At 40.7% G+C, this 15,584-nt stretch overlaps 2 protein-coding genes and 1 long non-coding RNA gene across 3 annotated transcripts; 1 reads left to right on the plus strand and 2 right to left on the minus strand.

Annotated features, from left to right (window-relative positions):
* Positions 1 to 2,114: 2,114 nt before the first annotated feature.
* LOC121625391 lies at positions 2,115 to 2,816 on the minus strand. The gene is made up of 3 exons (XR_006007905.1): positions 2,791 to 2,816; positions 2,244 to 2,404; positions 2,115 to 2,150 (listed from the first exon to the last, which is right to left on the minus strand). It is a non-coding gene; the product is annotated as an uncharacterized LOC121625391 (long non-coding RNA).
* A 776-nt stretch (positions 2,817 to 3,592) lies between these two features.
* LOC121625231 (restin homolog) lies at positions 3,593 to 6,904 on the plus strand. Its single transcript, XM_041963313.1, has 2 exons — positions 3,593 to 4,998; positions 5,266 to 6,904. The coding sequence occupies exons 1-2, from the start codon at positions 3,593 to 3,595 to the stop codon at positions 6,902 to 6,904; spliced, it is 3,045 nt and encodes a 1,014-aa protein (XP_041819247.1).
* A 2,210-nt stretch (positions 6,905 to 9,114) lies between these two features.
* On the minus strand, positions 9,115 to 15,528 carry psme3 (proteasome activator subunit 3). Its single transcript, XM_041962637.1, has 10 exons — positions 15,392 to 15,528; positions 14,812 to 14,844; positions 14,635 to 14,697; positions 13,870 to 13,974; positions 13,724 to 13,772; positions 11,817 to 11,935; positions 11,210 to 11,346; positions 11,063 to 11,117; positions 9,908 to 9,994; positions 9,115 to 9,793 (listed from the first exon to the last, which is right to left on the minus strand). The coding sequence occupies exons 1-10, from the start codon at positions 15,431 to 15,433 to the stop codon at positions 9,713 to 9,715; spliced, it is 771 nt and encodes a 256-aa protein (XP_041818571.1). The 5' UTR covers positions 15,434 to 15,528; the 3' UTR covers positions 9,115 to 9,712.
* Positions 15,529 to 15,584: the final 56 nt, after the last annotated feature.

The following is a 15,584-nucleotide window of genomic DNA, read 5'->3' on the forward strand; positions in this document are numbered from 1 at the left end:
CAGATGCATGTAGAACGGGTGGTGGCCCAACACCGCCACCTCCAACTGAGGCAGAGGAGCTGGCCCTAAGCCAGAAAGTAGGAAGGCCAGTGGCTGAGGGAATCCCTGGAGGGAGTTCATCCTCTGAGACCACCACCCAAGACACAAGTGCCTTCATAAAATGTAATATGCCTTGGCCTATATATATATATATTTTAAAGCCCATTCATAAAAATATTTATTTTCCTTTCATGTCTTTTTTTTCTCTGTTTGTCCCAACAGATTCTGATGGTACTGTCTGCCTGGTGGAGCCACCGCAAGCCACAACAGACCTTGTAACTGTAAGTAGGCAATACTCCAAAGACTTTGCAAAATGGTCCATTTAAGTATACTGAAACATATCACTCATCTAGGATGAAGACTACAACGAAACTCTGACTGCTGCCTTCACAGAGGAAGATCCAGAAAGGGCTATAGAGGTAACATCTTCATATGTTACTGATAGTTGCCTTCCCATTTACATTTATTAACATTCTGGTGGAATATAGAGTGTGACATTTAGCCTACACTGAAGTATGAACACATTCTCATCCTTTTTAACAGAGCATGGCTGGGCAGCAGCAGGAAGGTCCCTCAACTTCCACTGCACAGATTGACACAGTGAGATGAATATTCAGTAAACAGCAGAGGTTCAGTCTGTGGAATTTGTGTGCAACTGGATCATTTAATGTCCTCATGTTTTCCCAGTTACCTGCAAAAGAAATCTACACAATCTCCTGATAAAAATACAAAAAACTGAACATTAACTAAACAAGCTCTTGTGTTTGTAGGAAATCAAGAAGACCAAATGAAATGTGTATTATTGATTTATTTGACTGCTGTGGTGGTGGTGGTGGTGATGATGGTGACTTCATCTCTGAAATGATTTTGGCATATGGTGTCTCTGACTGCTCTGCCATCCTGCATAGCTGGCAGGTGGAAGGGGTCATCATCAGGGTTGTCCATATGTAGGGCAGGTTGTTGCTCTCCTCTAATAGTAGCAACATTATGAAGAACAACACAAGCCACAATAATATCACAGGCCCTCGCAGGGGTCACCCTCAGGTCCATGTATCCGGCATCACATATGATCTTGACAGTGCAGAGAATGACAGATGTTTAACTATGACGCAGTCTAACATTTTGAAACAGTCAGTCTACATGTACCTGCACATTTATGCTGTGAATGGACTTCCTATTCACACAGGAGCTGTGATGTGGATATGTGTGCCAGCTATGCAGCCAATCACACTGGGAAATCCTAAAAGAAATTAAAATTACTAATCCCAGTCTGAGGTTGCAGCACGTCATTAACCAAATATAATTTAAAATTCATTTAACTGATCTCTACATCATTCACCTGCAATCCTGTGGAACTCCCCTTGATGACTCTGACGGGTTTATGTCCAGGGAAAACGACAAAGATTGGTAAAAGCCGTTTCAGGGCGAGGCACACTTTTCTCACCGTCCTGCATACAGTCTGTGCTCTGCATCTCCGGCATTGTAAAGAAAACTCCCATTTGCAAAAAAAACGCAGCGCAACACACAATATCTGCTGAGATGTCGGCTGGTAAAGTTGCAAATGTAAGGACGGATTAGATTATGTATGTAGATGATGGACTCTGCCAGCGCTGCCATGTAGTCTTGCCTGCTGCACTACCTGAACTGCCGCGCACAGAGCCATTTCCGGGGTCAAATACACCCGATCAATTAAATATTAAAATCAAATTCATTCCTGTGGCCCGTTTTTCCATTTCGTACTTTTGAGCTGATCCTGAAATTGAAATATTAAAAACCAAGCATTTTTTCGTTTTTCGAGTTAGATTAAAAAAACGAAAAACAAAATAATCTGTCACTTTTATTTTTTCATTTTTGATTGCCAATTGAAAATAGAAAGAACGAATGATACACAGATTCAAAACAAAACAGCAGCTGATGGTGTCTGAGCAGGTGCTACAGTTACCCGGATGTCCTCAGTCTGGAACAAGTCACCACTACAAAAGAGGCAAACAGTGTTAACACATGTTGTGGGGTTTGTGGAAGTTAAACATTGTTGAAAAAGTTAACAAACCTCAAATACCTTTTAATGGAGACCACGGCGACCAGGCCATCAGTACACAACAGACAGCAAACTACCAAACACAAACAATATATGCTCACAATGCTTCTGTTAAAATAAAAGTCACAAGAAAAGTCTAAAATGACCTGCAGGCCACATCACCCACCTCAGAGACATGACCATGTGGCAGCCACCATGCACAGACAAAGAGAAAGGGCAGCCTTCATGCCACAGGTGTCTTACGTAGGCTGCCAATTTAGAGGGGTTGGGAAAGGGGAGGAGCTGACCTACTTTTTGGAGAGGCTGCAGTCTGCCTCTCTGCTACATCTGGAAATACAGTACAGTGATTGATTTTTATGGATACATATCGATGCCAAAGTGACAAGAAGACTGTTGACATATGACTATGTTGTATTTCTTTAATAGAGTTTAAGAAGGAGGAGTCCCTGGAGAGCGCAGGGAGCTTCTGTTTAATTAACATGTATACAGTATCTACATGTGTATACACACACATATATGTGTGTGTGTGTGTGTGTGTGTGTGTGCTAGAAACCTTGCAAAAAAATCAATTGGTGGGATTTATTCTTACAGATAAAAGTAAAAACCTATAGTATCAACAATTTATATTATTTGAACTGATCACTTGATCTGTGTTTTTACGGGATGAAAGCAGTGGATGGTGCCGTCATCATCGCAGCCGCTAACGCACTCACCTGCATTAGACGATAATGGTTTCTTTCTCATCTCAAAACGTGCCGAACCGCACCACAGGTGTGCCAAGGCAGGCCACAAAATGATCCAAAGTGAGTCTGGCACGCTCCCGACGCACTGGTCAGGGCACGCTTGTCTGGCCGCGCCGCGGGGTTCGCGAAAACCGAAGCCATCATCTCGTGTCATCTTGTGAACAGAGCAGCAGCCAACCCACGATCCACTCGCTGAGGAAATGACATAAACCCAAATGCTCTGCACAGAGAAAGATGGGTGCTGATTCTGGCGACAAACAGGACGGACGTGTACAGTATCTGAAACATGACCCATCGTTAATAAGACGTTGAATAAAACACAGCGAAGTACGTGTTATAAAGTCATAAATGTTACGCCTGTATTTTTATCACAAGTTTTCTTTTGCATTTTGCAGTTAGAATGTCATTCTACGGCGCATGCGCCAACGACACCGCTGATCAAAGGTGCGAGACATCAAAGGCACAGGTGACGTCACATGGAGCTTTGAAACAGTATGACTTTGAGATATGATTTCAGGTGGATTCATTTCAGAAACAACAAACTGTTATTACAAGGATTTTGTGTTATTACAAGGATTTTGTGGACGTGTAAAAGACAAAGAGTGAATAAGTACTGTAATAATTTTTTTTATCTGAACCGACTTTAATGGCTGATAAATCTTCTATTTCAATGGCTGCGAACAACTTCCTTCCAGTATTAAAAATGTCTGACCATAATGTAAACACGCTTCTGTGCGATTCCTCTTCTGTCTCTGAATCGCACAGACTACATATGACAGAGAAGCAACAAATACCTGAGGTCATGGAGCTTCTACAAAAAGGTCATGAGCTGGAAATGACAAACAGACGCTATCAGGAGCACAACTCTAACCTCCAGTCAGAGGTAAGTGCGCTTCACTCTGAGCTAAAAGATAAGAGAGGCAAGGAGACTGAGCTCACACAAAAAGTTCAGTCATTGCAGAGACTTCAGGACACGGAGAAGATTGTGAATGAAAATCCCACTGCTCAGGTGGACCACCTTGAATCTCTGACAAAGGAAAAACAAGGAGAGATTGCCAGTCTGATGGAAGAGGTGCGTGAGCTTCAGGAAGACAACAAATTCCTTAGAAATGAAATTGATCGTGTAGTGGATAAATTGTCTTCCCTTGAGTCTCTGAAACAGACACAAAACAAGGAGATTGAAGACAAAAGCAATCTGATTGAAAGTCTGACCAACGACATGTGTGATTTTCACCAAGACAACAAAGAACTTAGACAGGATAATGAATCCATGGCCGATGAGTTGTGTTGCCTTCAATCTCTGTTAGAGGAACAAAACAAAGAGATTAGACAGCTGAAGACCACAGTGCGTGACCTTAAGCATCATGCAGAGGTGGCTCAGCAAGACCACAGGGATAAAAATGAGCTGTTACAGAAGGTAGCCACGTTAGAGCACCTGAAAGAGACAATGGAGGTGGCAGCAGTCGAGGATCTGAGCAAGCAGGATAAGAAGATTTGTGCCAAGATGGCCCTGCTTGAATCTGAAATAGACCAAAAACAGACAGCGAATGAAAAACTGTGTGTCAAACTTCTTGAGCAGCAGGAAACTGAGAAAAGACTAACTGAAGAAAATCAGAGCCTGACTGCTCAGGTGAGCCACCTTGAATCTCTGACAAAGGAAAAACAAGGAGAGATTGCCAGTCTGATGGAAGAGGTGCGTGAGCTTCAGGAAGACAACAAATTCCTTAGAAATGAAAATGATCGTGTAGTCGATGAGTTGTCTTCCCTTGAGTCTCTGAAACAGACACAAAACAAGGAGATTGAAGACAAAAGCAATCTGATTGAAAGTCTGACCAACGACATGCGTGATTTTCACCAAGACAACAAAGAACTTAGACAGGATAATGAATCCATGGCCGATGAGTTGTGTTGCCTTCAATCTCTGTTAGAGGAACAAAACAAAGAGATTAGACAGCTGAAGACCACAGTGCGTGACCTTAAGCATCATGCAGAGGTGGCTCAGCAAGACCACAGGGATAAAAATGAGCTGTTACAGAAGGTAGCCACGTTAGAGCACCTGAAAGAGACAATGGAGGTGGCAGCAGTCGAGGATCTGAGCAAGCAGGATAAGAAGATTTGTGCCAAGATGGCCCTGCTTGAATCTGAAATAGACCAAAAACAGACAGCGAATGAAAAACTGTGTGTCAAACTTCTTGAGCTGCAAGAAACTGAGAAAAGACTAACTGAAGAAAATCAGAGCCTGACTGCTCAGGTGGGCCACCTTCGAGATGAGGTCGTCCTGGAGAATTCAATTATTCCAATTATTTTTTTATCTGAACCGACTTTAATGGCTGATAAATCTTCTATTTCAATGGCTGCGAACAACTTCCTTCCTGTATTAAAAATGTCTGACCATAATGTAAACACGCTTCTGTGCGATTCCTCTTCTGTCTCTGAATCGCACAGACTACATATGACAGAGAAGCAACAAATACCTGAGGTCATGGAGCTTCTACAAAAAGGTCATGAGCTGGAAATGACAAACAGACGCTATCAGGAGCACAACTCTAACCTCCAGTCAGAGGTAAGTGCGCTTCACTCTGAGCTAAAAGATAAGAGAGGCAAGGAGACTGAGCTCACACAAAAAGTTCAGTCATTGCAGAGACTTCAGGACACGGAGAAGATTGTGAATGAAAATCCCACTGCTCAGGTGGACCACCTTGAATCTCTGACAAAGGAAAAACAAGGAGAGATTGCCAGTCTGATGGAAGAGGTGCGTGAGCTTCAGGAAGACAACAAATTCCTTAGAAATGAAATTGATCGTGTAGTGGATAAATTGTCTTCCCTTGAGTCTCTGAAACAGACACAAAACAAGGAGATTGAAGACAAAAGCAATCTGATTGAAAGTCTGACCAACGACATGTGTGATTTTCACCAAGACAACAAAGAACTTAGACAGGATAATGAATCCATGGCCGATGAGTTGTGTTGCCTTCAATCCCTGTTAGAGGAACAAAACAAAGAGATTAGACAGCTGAAGACCACAGTGCGTGACCTTAAGCATCATGCAGAGGTGGCTCAGCAAGACCACAGGGATAAAAATGAGCTGTTACAGAAGGTAGCCATGTTAGAGCACCTGAAAGAGACAATGGAGGTGGCAGCAGTCGAGGATCTGAGCAAGCAGGATAAGAAGATTTGTGCCAAGATGGCCCTGCTTGAATCTGAAATAGACCAAAAACAGACAGCGAATGAAAAACTGTGTGTCAAACTTCTTGAGCAGCAGGAAACTGAGAAAAGACTAACTGAAGAAAATCAGAGCCTGACTGCTCAGGTGAGCCACCTTGAATCTCTGACAAAGGAAAAACAAGGAGAGATTGCCAGTCTGATGGAAGAGGTGCGTGAGCTTCAGGAAGACAACAAATTCCTTAGAAATGAAAATGATCGTGTAGTCGATGAGTTGTCTTCCCTTGAGTCTCTGAAACAGACACAAAACAAGGAGATTGAAGACAAAAGCAATCTGATTGAAAGTCTGACCAACGACATGTGTGATTTTCACCAAGACAACAAAGAACTTAGACAGGATAATGAATCCATGGCCGATGAGTTGTGTTGCCTTCAATCTCTGTTAGAGAAACAAAACAAAGAGATTAGACAGCTGAAGACCACAGTGCGTGACCTTAAGCATCATGCAGAGGTGGCTCAGCAAGACCACAGGGATAAAAATGAGCTGTTACAGAAGGTAGCCACGTTAGAGCACCTGAAAGAGACAATGGAGGTGGCAGCAGTCGAGGATCTGAGCAAGCAGGATAAGAAGATTTGTGCCAAGATGGCCCTGCTTGAATCTGAAATAGACCAAAAACAGACAGCGAATGAAAAACTGTGTGTCAAACTTCTTGAGCAGCAAGAAACTGAGAAAAGACCAGTTGAAACAAATCAGAAGCAGACTGCTCAGGTGGCTCACCTTCAAGATGAGGTCGTCCTGGAGAATCCAGCTGCTCGGGTTCAGACCAGAAGCCTGTGGCGTTGCTCTGCTAAATTTGCTTTTTGTGTTGGCATGGCTGTAACTACTGTTGTTGGCATGGGTGTCATGGCCAACATTCTGTGAGCCAAATGCAACCATCCATGTCTACAACCTGTTGGAGTGTGTCTCCAGCCTGCTGGAGCCCTCAAGCAACCTTGAATGGACAGTACCTCATTACTCCTAACCAGGACAGGATGTAAACAAGACAATTTTCAGCTCCAATTTAAACTATAAGAATGGATTGGACTGTCAAAGCTCAACTAAATATGTAATAATGTGTAAATATGAATTATGAATCCATGTATAATGATTACTATACATTCATAATTCATATTTATAAATGTAAGGGCAGCATGGTGGTGCAGTGGTTAGCACTGTCACCTCACAGGAGGTGGGCCCTCCTGCGTGGAGTCTGTATGTTCTCCCCATGTCTGTGTGGGTTTTCTCCAGGTGCTCTGGTTTCCTCCCACGCTTCAAAGAGAAGAGAAATCAAATCAATGAAAAAAAAAATCTATAAATGCAATGACAAAATAAAATAAAGCAAATAGAAAATAAGAATTTGGAGGTGGAATTGACTCTGTAAAATATATTTGAAGATGAATAAGAAAGAAGATGAAAACTTGAGTATCATAATAAAAATAATACAGATGAAAAGAACACTTTAGTTCCACAGGAAAATATCATACAGTCATGTATGCATGCGCGTGCGCACACACACACCCACACGTATGTTCATCAATCACTGAATATCAAAATGATCAATGAAAATCAGCTAAATGTAAACGTTCATGCTCTTTATTCAGAAAACCCACCTGTCACATCTACATTTCAGGATCTGGCTATTAAAAACACAGATTTTTAATATAAATATTTCAGTATTTATCATCACAATAACAGTGTTGCCTACATCAGTAGCAGTATATCTCATAAAATCATTAGAAAATTATATACGTTGGTTTGGTGCTTCCCTATGTCCTAAACATATAAGGAGTAAACATTTGTAATCATCACATTAAAAGTTACATACATTGGTTTTTATGCATATTTGTCTCCCAAACATATTAGTGCGTGTGAATGGGTCCATAAAATATATCAACTTTGTAGAAAGGCACTTTATAAGGCGGTCCATTCGTATGAATTTCAGCCATTCACTGCACATAGTTAAGAGAAGAGAAGAGGAAAGCCAAGGAGAGATGAAGAGAGGAGGGGAGTGATGAAGAGAGGAAAGGAGTTCTTATGTTTCTATCCTACCTTACCCTCTGTATGTTTGTAATTTTAATTAACTAATGATGTACTCTGTCATATACTTGAGGCTTTTCAGTTACCCTGATGATTCGAATGGTTTGCAGTTTTGTCAAAAAACAAAAAAACAAAAACAAAAACAACCATAGCTGCTTCCTCGCCGCTGCACACGGTTCACTACATTTACAGCCGACCACACACCGCTAACCGAGGATAACTGCGCTGTTCTTCTTCTGGGAAAAAAACGCAACTGGCTTGCGGCGACTGAAAATGTTTTCCGGTTAAGAGTTTCAAAGTAAAAGTCGTTTGGAAGCTGGCATCGGGTGATGGTGAACCGTGTGAAAGTTGGTGAGTGTGGCAGAAAACCATCAAATGTTCAGCCTGTCGAAAAAATAAACAGACTAGAAACAGCTTGGGCGGAAGTGCGTCTTCTTCGTGTTGGGTTAAAGCGGAGCAGGTTTGACTTGCTGCCCCCTACAGCCCACATGTGATAGGTAAGATTTTATTAATGCCAGTGGTTCTTGTCAATTCATTTGGATAAAGAGAATTGTTGTTTGAGCTGGTAAGGTTGCAAACTGTAACTAAGCAACATACTGCCTGGTAGCTTAATGTATAATATCAAAATAAATTGGTTATATTTAATATTATTAAATGGATCTGCAAAGTATTTAAAGCTGTCAAACAAAGTAGTGGAGTGAAAAGTATAATATTTATCTGAAATGTAGTGAAATATACTGTCACTGAGATTACGCTAGTAAAAATTGGACGAGTAAATGTACTTACTTTTCCACCACTGGTAGAAAGAAAAAGAATCTAAATAGCCAAACTGCTAAATTGTGGAAATGATTTTGCTCAGTAAATCTCGGCAGTTCCATCAGTGTACTTTTTTGTCTTCCTTCCTGCTGACATGCAGAAGTGGTAAATATATCCCACAGTGACATCGGCAGATTGAGAGGTAACATAGCTATCGTTGGTATTTTACTATGTGCAATAGCAAATTTAACACAAAAACGGCAAAAAGAAAATCAGAATCTCTTCAAAAATGTTTTATTCAATAGAATCAATACCTCAACACAAGAGGTGCTCTGGTGACTTACGAATTTTCACTGAAAACCAATAAGGCTGTGGACCTGAAACATAGGTCTGTTTAGTTCTCGTATTCCTAACGACTAAACTGTGTAATGAACATTCAGAGAAAGCAGCTTTGGAGTCACGTATCCTACAAACCACCATTGCCCAAATGCAGTGGGAGTCTAATAAAGACCTACCGTAAATAAAAATAAAACACTTTACACTGAATTTTTCTTAAGAGCTATAAATGAAGCAATTTCACAAATATCTGAGGATGAAACGTTTAATTAAAATTAAAAAATACATAGCGCTTTTTGTTGTCCATGACCTATCTCTCCACGTTCTGAGAGAATATTTATGTCTTCAAAGGGTTTAAAACAAGAAAAAATATTTTACAATAAAAAAAAAAACATGTGGGTTGTGTCCATCTATGGAAGCTATGTTTCTGTATTGGGCTGAGTTGATTGTACTGAAGTAGGTGAATGTCTAGATGTTGTCCTGTGGACCAGGGACAGGCTACTGCAGCTTAACAGGCATGGCGAGGAGAGGGGGGTGGAGGTTGAGATGGTTGGACGAACATCAGTACAACGCGTCAGTATTACTGCTTCGAGGCCTCTTGATCTTCTCAATGTTCTTCAGGATCATGTCGTGCAACGTTACCTTCATAGAAAAAAAAGTCTGATCATGTGGAAAACACTTTATGCATTGCTTGTCAGTTGTATGTTGGTATAAATTAAACTTTAATGGACAGAGATATGAGAAATAAAGACGTACATATTGATTTCGGAGCTCCGAAACTATGATCTTCAGACTGATGTATTCCTTCTCATCAATCTCAGTTACTGTGCGCCGATAGTCCTCCTAGAAAAGAAGCTGAATATATCAGGTATTCTAACGAATATATAAAAGAAAGCCACAGCCTCACAGTGAAAATTGAACATCAACACATATTTCGTTTCCTTTTACTGCTAACCTTGGATAAAGTACCCTGTGAATCAAATGGTTAATGCTCTGTTACCAACTCAACAAGGTTTTCTATTGTTGGTAGCAACCTCTCCTGACAGACCCCTATAGCAGGTGCTGCTTAGACAGAGAGCATCTAGCTTCAGGATTGTGACATACTTTTGAGTGGAACAGGACGGGCAGGCAGGACACAACGTTATATAACTTGATTTGAACATTGAAAAGAGGGAGGGCCATAACATGGAGAATTACATGATACAGAGGTGGATGCACCTTCATTGCCCTGGTTACTGAAGGAGGCACAGGGTTAGCTACTGCTATCCTGAAGGTGTACACCAATAGGTCTGAGGTGCCAGGACACACTGACATACCAAACTGTTGCTGGCTAGATAAGTTACGAATCCTAGCTCTGTGCTCTGTTGGTTGAAAGTGGTTGGTTCAAGTTTACGTAAATGCACATCATTTATGTTTTACCTGAAGAAAACATAATTGGATTTTGACATAAGAATACAAAGTTGTAGTTTTTTGGAGGGGGCACATATTGTTAAATAGGTGCACAATATGGCCAGGTGTGTGATCTAAAGGGTTTAAAAAAAACCAAAAATGTACAGCTCAGTAATTCCTGTAATAGACACGCAGAGTCCACAAGAGCAGGAATAAAAAGAGAAATACATTTATTTATATGTTGCATTCGCAGCACATTAGCTCATATTAGCTAGTTGTAGTGGTTTGGCTCCAGTGTTAAAGGGCTGCTTTAAGTTTGACAAACAACCAAATGTCATTGCGCTTTCCGGGGTTAAAGGCCCAAAGCACCATGAGGCTTCATCCATCTGTCACTACTCAGTATGATGACACAATAATTTAAAACATTGTGTCGACTTCTTCATATCTGCTGTGTTGTGTATTTTGTTCCCTCTGCACCTTCAACTGTGTGGCTTGATTGTTTTTTAGATGATTTTCACTTACCACATGCGGATATTTAGCTATTTTAGAAACCAGCTTTGCCCGTGTGATGTAGTATCTAGGAGTAAAAAAGACAGACAAAATGAGCCTTTGACAGGTCCCGTTCAGGTAATCGATCTAATTTGGCACCAGTTTATGACTCCTACAAACCTTGATATCTGGTCGAGGTAAGATGCTGCCTCCCCTTCAACTGTTCTCAGTTCAGCTACTGTCTCCTCCTGGATGGACACTCCGAAGTTGTTGCCATCCTCTATCCTTGGGATAAGCAGCTGAACCCACATTTTGACCTGCAGAAGAAAAGAAAACTGCTCATAAGAAAAGGAGAATACAGCATCTGGGATTGTATCAGTCGAGTTAAGATGCACAGAAGTCAGATCTGCAACACTTACTCTCAACTGTCTGGGAAGCTCAGCATACATGATATTTTTCTTGCAACAACGCCCTACGTGGATTCACATGTTGGAGCTTTACACTTCGAGGCACATCTCTTATTTTCAGTTAAGTTCCCCACAGTATGTCTCAGCAGATGAGATATATAGTGGAGGGAGTTTTGAATTGTCACAGAGGCCTGACACCTCTACAACCATCAGAATTGTTCTCCTCATAAACCTGTGACCTGTTTGTCCTATTTCATTAATACATGTTCATTACTCCTACGCTTATTTCCAGCTGTAGGTGCACTGCCGCTGATCCCTCAAGTCATGAGAGATAAACTACTGACGCAGGAGTCTGCTCAATGGTTAAAGCCATCACTTACTGTGTTACATTTCTCTATGAGTGTCCTGATCTCTGGCTTGACCTTTTCAATAAGATCAACAAGGTTTCCGTTGCTCTTCATCATCCCACCAGGCATGACAAAGACCTTAGTGCCAGTCACTGGGTGACACAGGAAAGACAGAGAGGAGGGTAAAAGAATTAAGTTTCAAACATACGAAAGAGCCCAGGAATGATTCAGATACGCAGAGGATGCATGACATACAAACTAGTATCAGGAAAAAGACTATAAAATACCTTTTAACTAAACATCTTTTTGCAAACTTGCTCACATAATTTGGGACACCGCACAGTCAAAGCATCAGTCATACCCAAACATGAGGAGGCTACAACAGATGTCAGTGGTTAACTGTTCATCATTTAACCACTGAGTATACTTTTGCTTCATGCTATTCAAGAACTACTGTGACTAAACGCACTGACAAACACTTTGAGAGAAGAAGGATGAGCTAAAGGTCAAGTTAGCCAGGGCAGACAAGCTAGCTCTGACCACCAAGTGCTGCACAGCTCTCACAAATGAAAGCTACATCACAACTACACGTCACTTCATCGGTGCTGACTGGGAGCAGGGTAATGTGATAAAATCACTGCTTCTTTAAATGGATTCTCATGATTTTGGTGAGGGCAATATATCAGCTGTTTCTGGTTAAACAAAAGGATCTTACTCTTCAACAAAAAGGTCCATCTCTGCAGGGATCCTTTCCATAATGTTGTCAGACACTTCTGAGCCGCCCAGTGGCAAAAACAAACACTTTTAGTGGACGTATGTGAACAGTGTGCAAACACAAGGAGGGATTACATTGCAGGCTGTTTTGCAGCTGCTGGCTCCATGAGTCTCATTCTGGCTCAAAAGTGACTTGGAAACAAAAACATGGCAAAATGGGGTCCATATAACAGACAGATAAAAGTTGATCAGAATCCCTCCCATTTTTCCAGCACCATTTATTTCTTACTGAAACTGACATGTGAAAGGTTAAACAACTGTAATTCCCAGGTCCCATTCAAATCAATGCTCTTGATCTTGGGAGTTACTTAAAATTGTAATGGATGAACCTGGGTGAATGAGAATATTCACAGACACTAAAAATTGTGTTTGTCTATACAGAATCAGCATCAGAGCCAGCGACACCAACAGAATTGATAAAATCATCAAGAAGGCCGGCTCTGTACTCGGACTCAGACTTGAGTCGTTTGAGACTGTGGTGGAGAGGAGGACGCTGAATAAACTGCTATCCATCATGGACAATGATCAGCACCCTCTCCATCACACAGTGGACAGACAGCGGAGCACCTTCTCCCACAGGCTGCTACAGCTCCGCTGTCGAAGGGACAGATACAGGAAATCTTTCCTGCCACATGCCATTACACTGTACAATAACAGCTGAAGATAATAATAATAATAATACAATACTTCTTACCACTACTGTTTGCTTTTGATATTTTATTATTATGTATATACTTTTTACTGCTTGCTATTTTGATATTTTATTCTGTATAGTTTGCTCTTTTTAGTCCTATTTCACAAATTTTCACTTTTTTCACTGTGTTATGCTCACAGTCACGGTTCACTTTATTTTCTACACACTGCCATTTGCTGTAGATATTCTTTTTTGTGCAATACTTTTAATTACTACTGTTTGCTATTTTATTATTATGTATATAATCTTTTTACTGCTCGCTATTTTGATATTTTATTATGTATAGTTTGTTCTTTATAGTCTTATTTCAGAATTTTTCACTTATTTCACTGTGTGTAATGCTGCTGCTGCACTGCAATTTAACAGCTTGGGATAAATAAAGTATATCTATCTATCCATCTATCTAAAAGTCTAGCAACTATGATTCTATCGCTTTAAATCTTATTTACCAACTTAATAGTCTTATACTCACCCATGTCCTCTCCAGCTCCATCCTCGAGCTTTCTCTTCTTGGCATTTTGCTGTGAAATAGATAAAAACAGGATCTCACCTCTGCTCTGCACACAGTAGCCATCATAAGCATCCATGATTTAATTCAATTCTAAACTGGAGCCTCACCGCTTCTAGTCCATCATGCAGGTTTGAGAGTAGGATGGGGTCTGGCACTGTCAGGTTTATCTCAGAGTGGATCTCCTTCAGTTCAGTGATGTTTATAATCGGATCCTGAAAAACAAAATGGATACTAGCTGCACTTCTTTTCTTTAAAAAGTATTCTTTGTGATTTGACGAGATTAGAGGTTAGGTGATATGACATTTACACTGTGAGACTAGAGTTGCAATGGTTTGAGGTTTTCATGGTACGACAACAGGCTCAGAAAAAAGAATCACAGTTACCATTGTGTCACTGTATACAGTATTACACAATTATCATCATCATCATCATCATCATCATCATCAGGTACCTGACCAGGAATGAAAACAGGGTTTACAAAACATTTGTATTGTAATTAAACAAAACATTATGTCCTGACAGACATGAAATGTGAGATACAATATATTTTTTAAATAACACTAGTGTGATTGTTTTCAATGCTGTAGATAAGCAAATATACATGCTGTGCCCTCCATCAATTTTAATACCAGGGTGTACTGTGAAACTGGTTACTGCTGCGACTCTAGATGAGACTACATGAATTGTCAAATATCATATATTTTGGCATAGCATTTATACCGGGGTACCTACCCTTTAAATATGTCTGGGTATTTAAGTATAAATAGTATATAAAAACTTAATTCACCAGGAGAGAAGATTTTACCCATTGAACACCCACTACTAACCAACACTTAACAATATACACTTAGTTGAAAGAACATGTAACCAACCTTAAGGAAGTGATCAAGTTCCAGTAACTTCTTTGGGAAAAAATGCGCAACTAGATCTTCTGCCTGAAAGAAATGCAAACTTTTAGTCGTGTCTTGCTTGAAAACCAAACAGTTTTTTAAGCGGCGTGTGTAACAGTGCTCACAATACATTTCTTTTTAACCCTAACAGATACTTACTTCTGAAGTGATACGTTCCCTGAAAGCATCAACCTGCAAACACATAAGAGAACGAATATCAGACCGGTTGCAAGTGACCATATGCAAAACCACTCGTTTTCCCTTGTTTAACACGGCTGAAGGTTTCATTACCATTGAAGTGGGCTTATGTAGTTATCGCCATAGACTCTGTAAACATTGCTGGTGCATCAGTATAAGAGGTAAAAGCTATAACATTAGGTAACATGACGCAGGTATGACTACGGCAGCTTGTTGAGTTGGCTAACTTGGCAGCCAAGGCCTTTTTTGTTCATGTGGTCTTCCATCAAGAACTCTTACTTACACTCACATCAATGTAACGTAAAATTCCCGTTAGTCCTAGTGAAGCTAACGTCGCTGTGACACAGCACTTGTTGGAAGGTTGGACAGGTGTATTGTACCGGGCGGGAAACAAGCCGGTTAGCCACTGCTAGCCGCTATTAGCCTGGCCTTAACAGAGCTCTCATATCATGCTACAAAAGGTAGCTAACATGATAGCATGCAAAGGGAAACAACTCCACCTCTATAATTGGAACTGGACTTTCCAAAAGACTAACCTTACCTTAGTTTTAATTTCATTGTCCACCTTGAGGAGTGAAGACATCTTATGTGATCAAATAGGCGAAGAACGATTGTCCCAACAGCATTAAATTCAGTTGTAAACGTGTGGCTTATTCCTTGTCAGCCACACTTGTGAGCTTAATGATGACGTCTTTGACACGCGACGTACGCGATGATTGGACCACGCATGCGCA

Source organism: Chelmon rostratus, chromosome 21 (assembly GCF_017976325.1).
Source record: "Chelmon rostratus isolate fCheRos1 chromosome 21, fCheRos1.pri, whole genome shotgun sequence".
NCBI classification, from domain to species: Eukaryota; Metazoa; Chordata; class Actinopteri; order Chaetodontiformes; family Chaetodontidae; genus Chelmon; species Chelmon rostratus.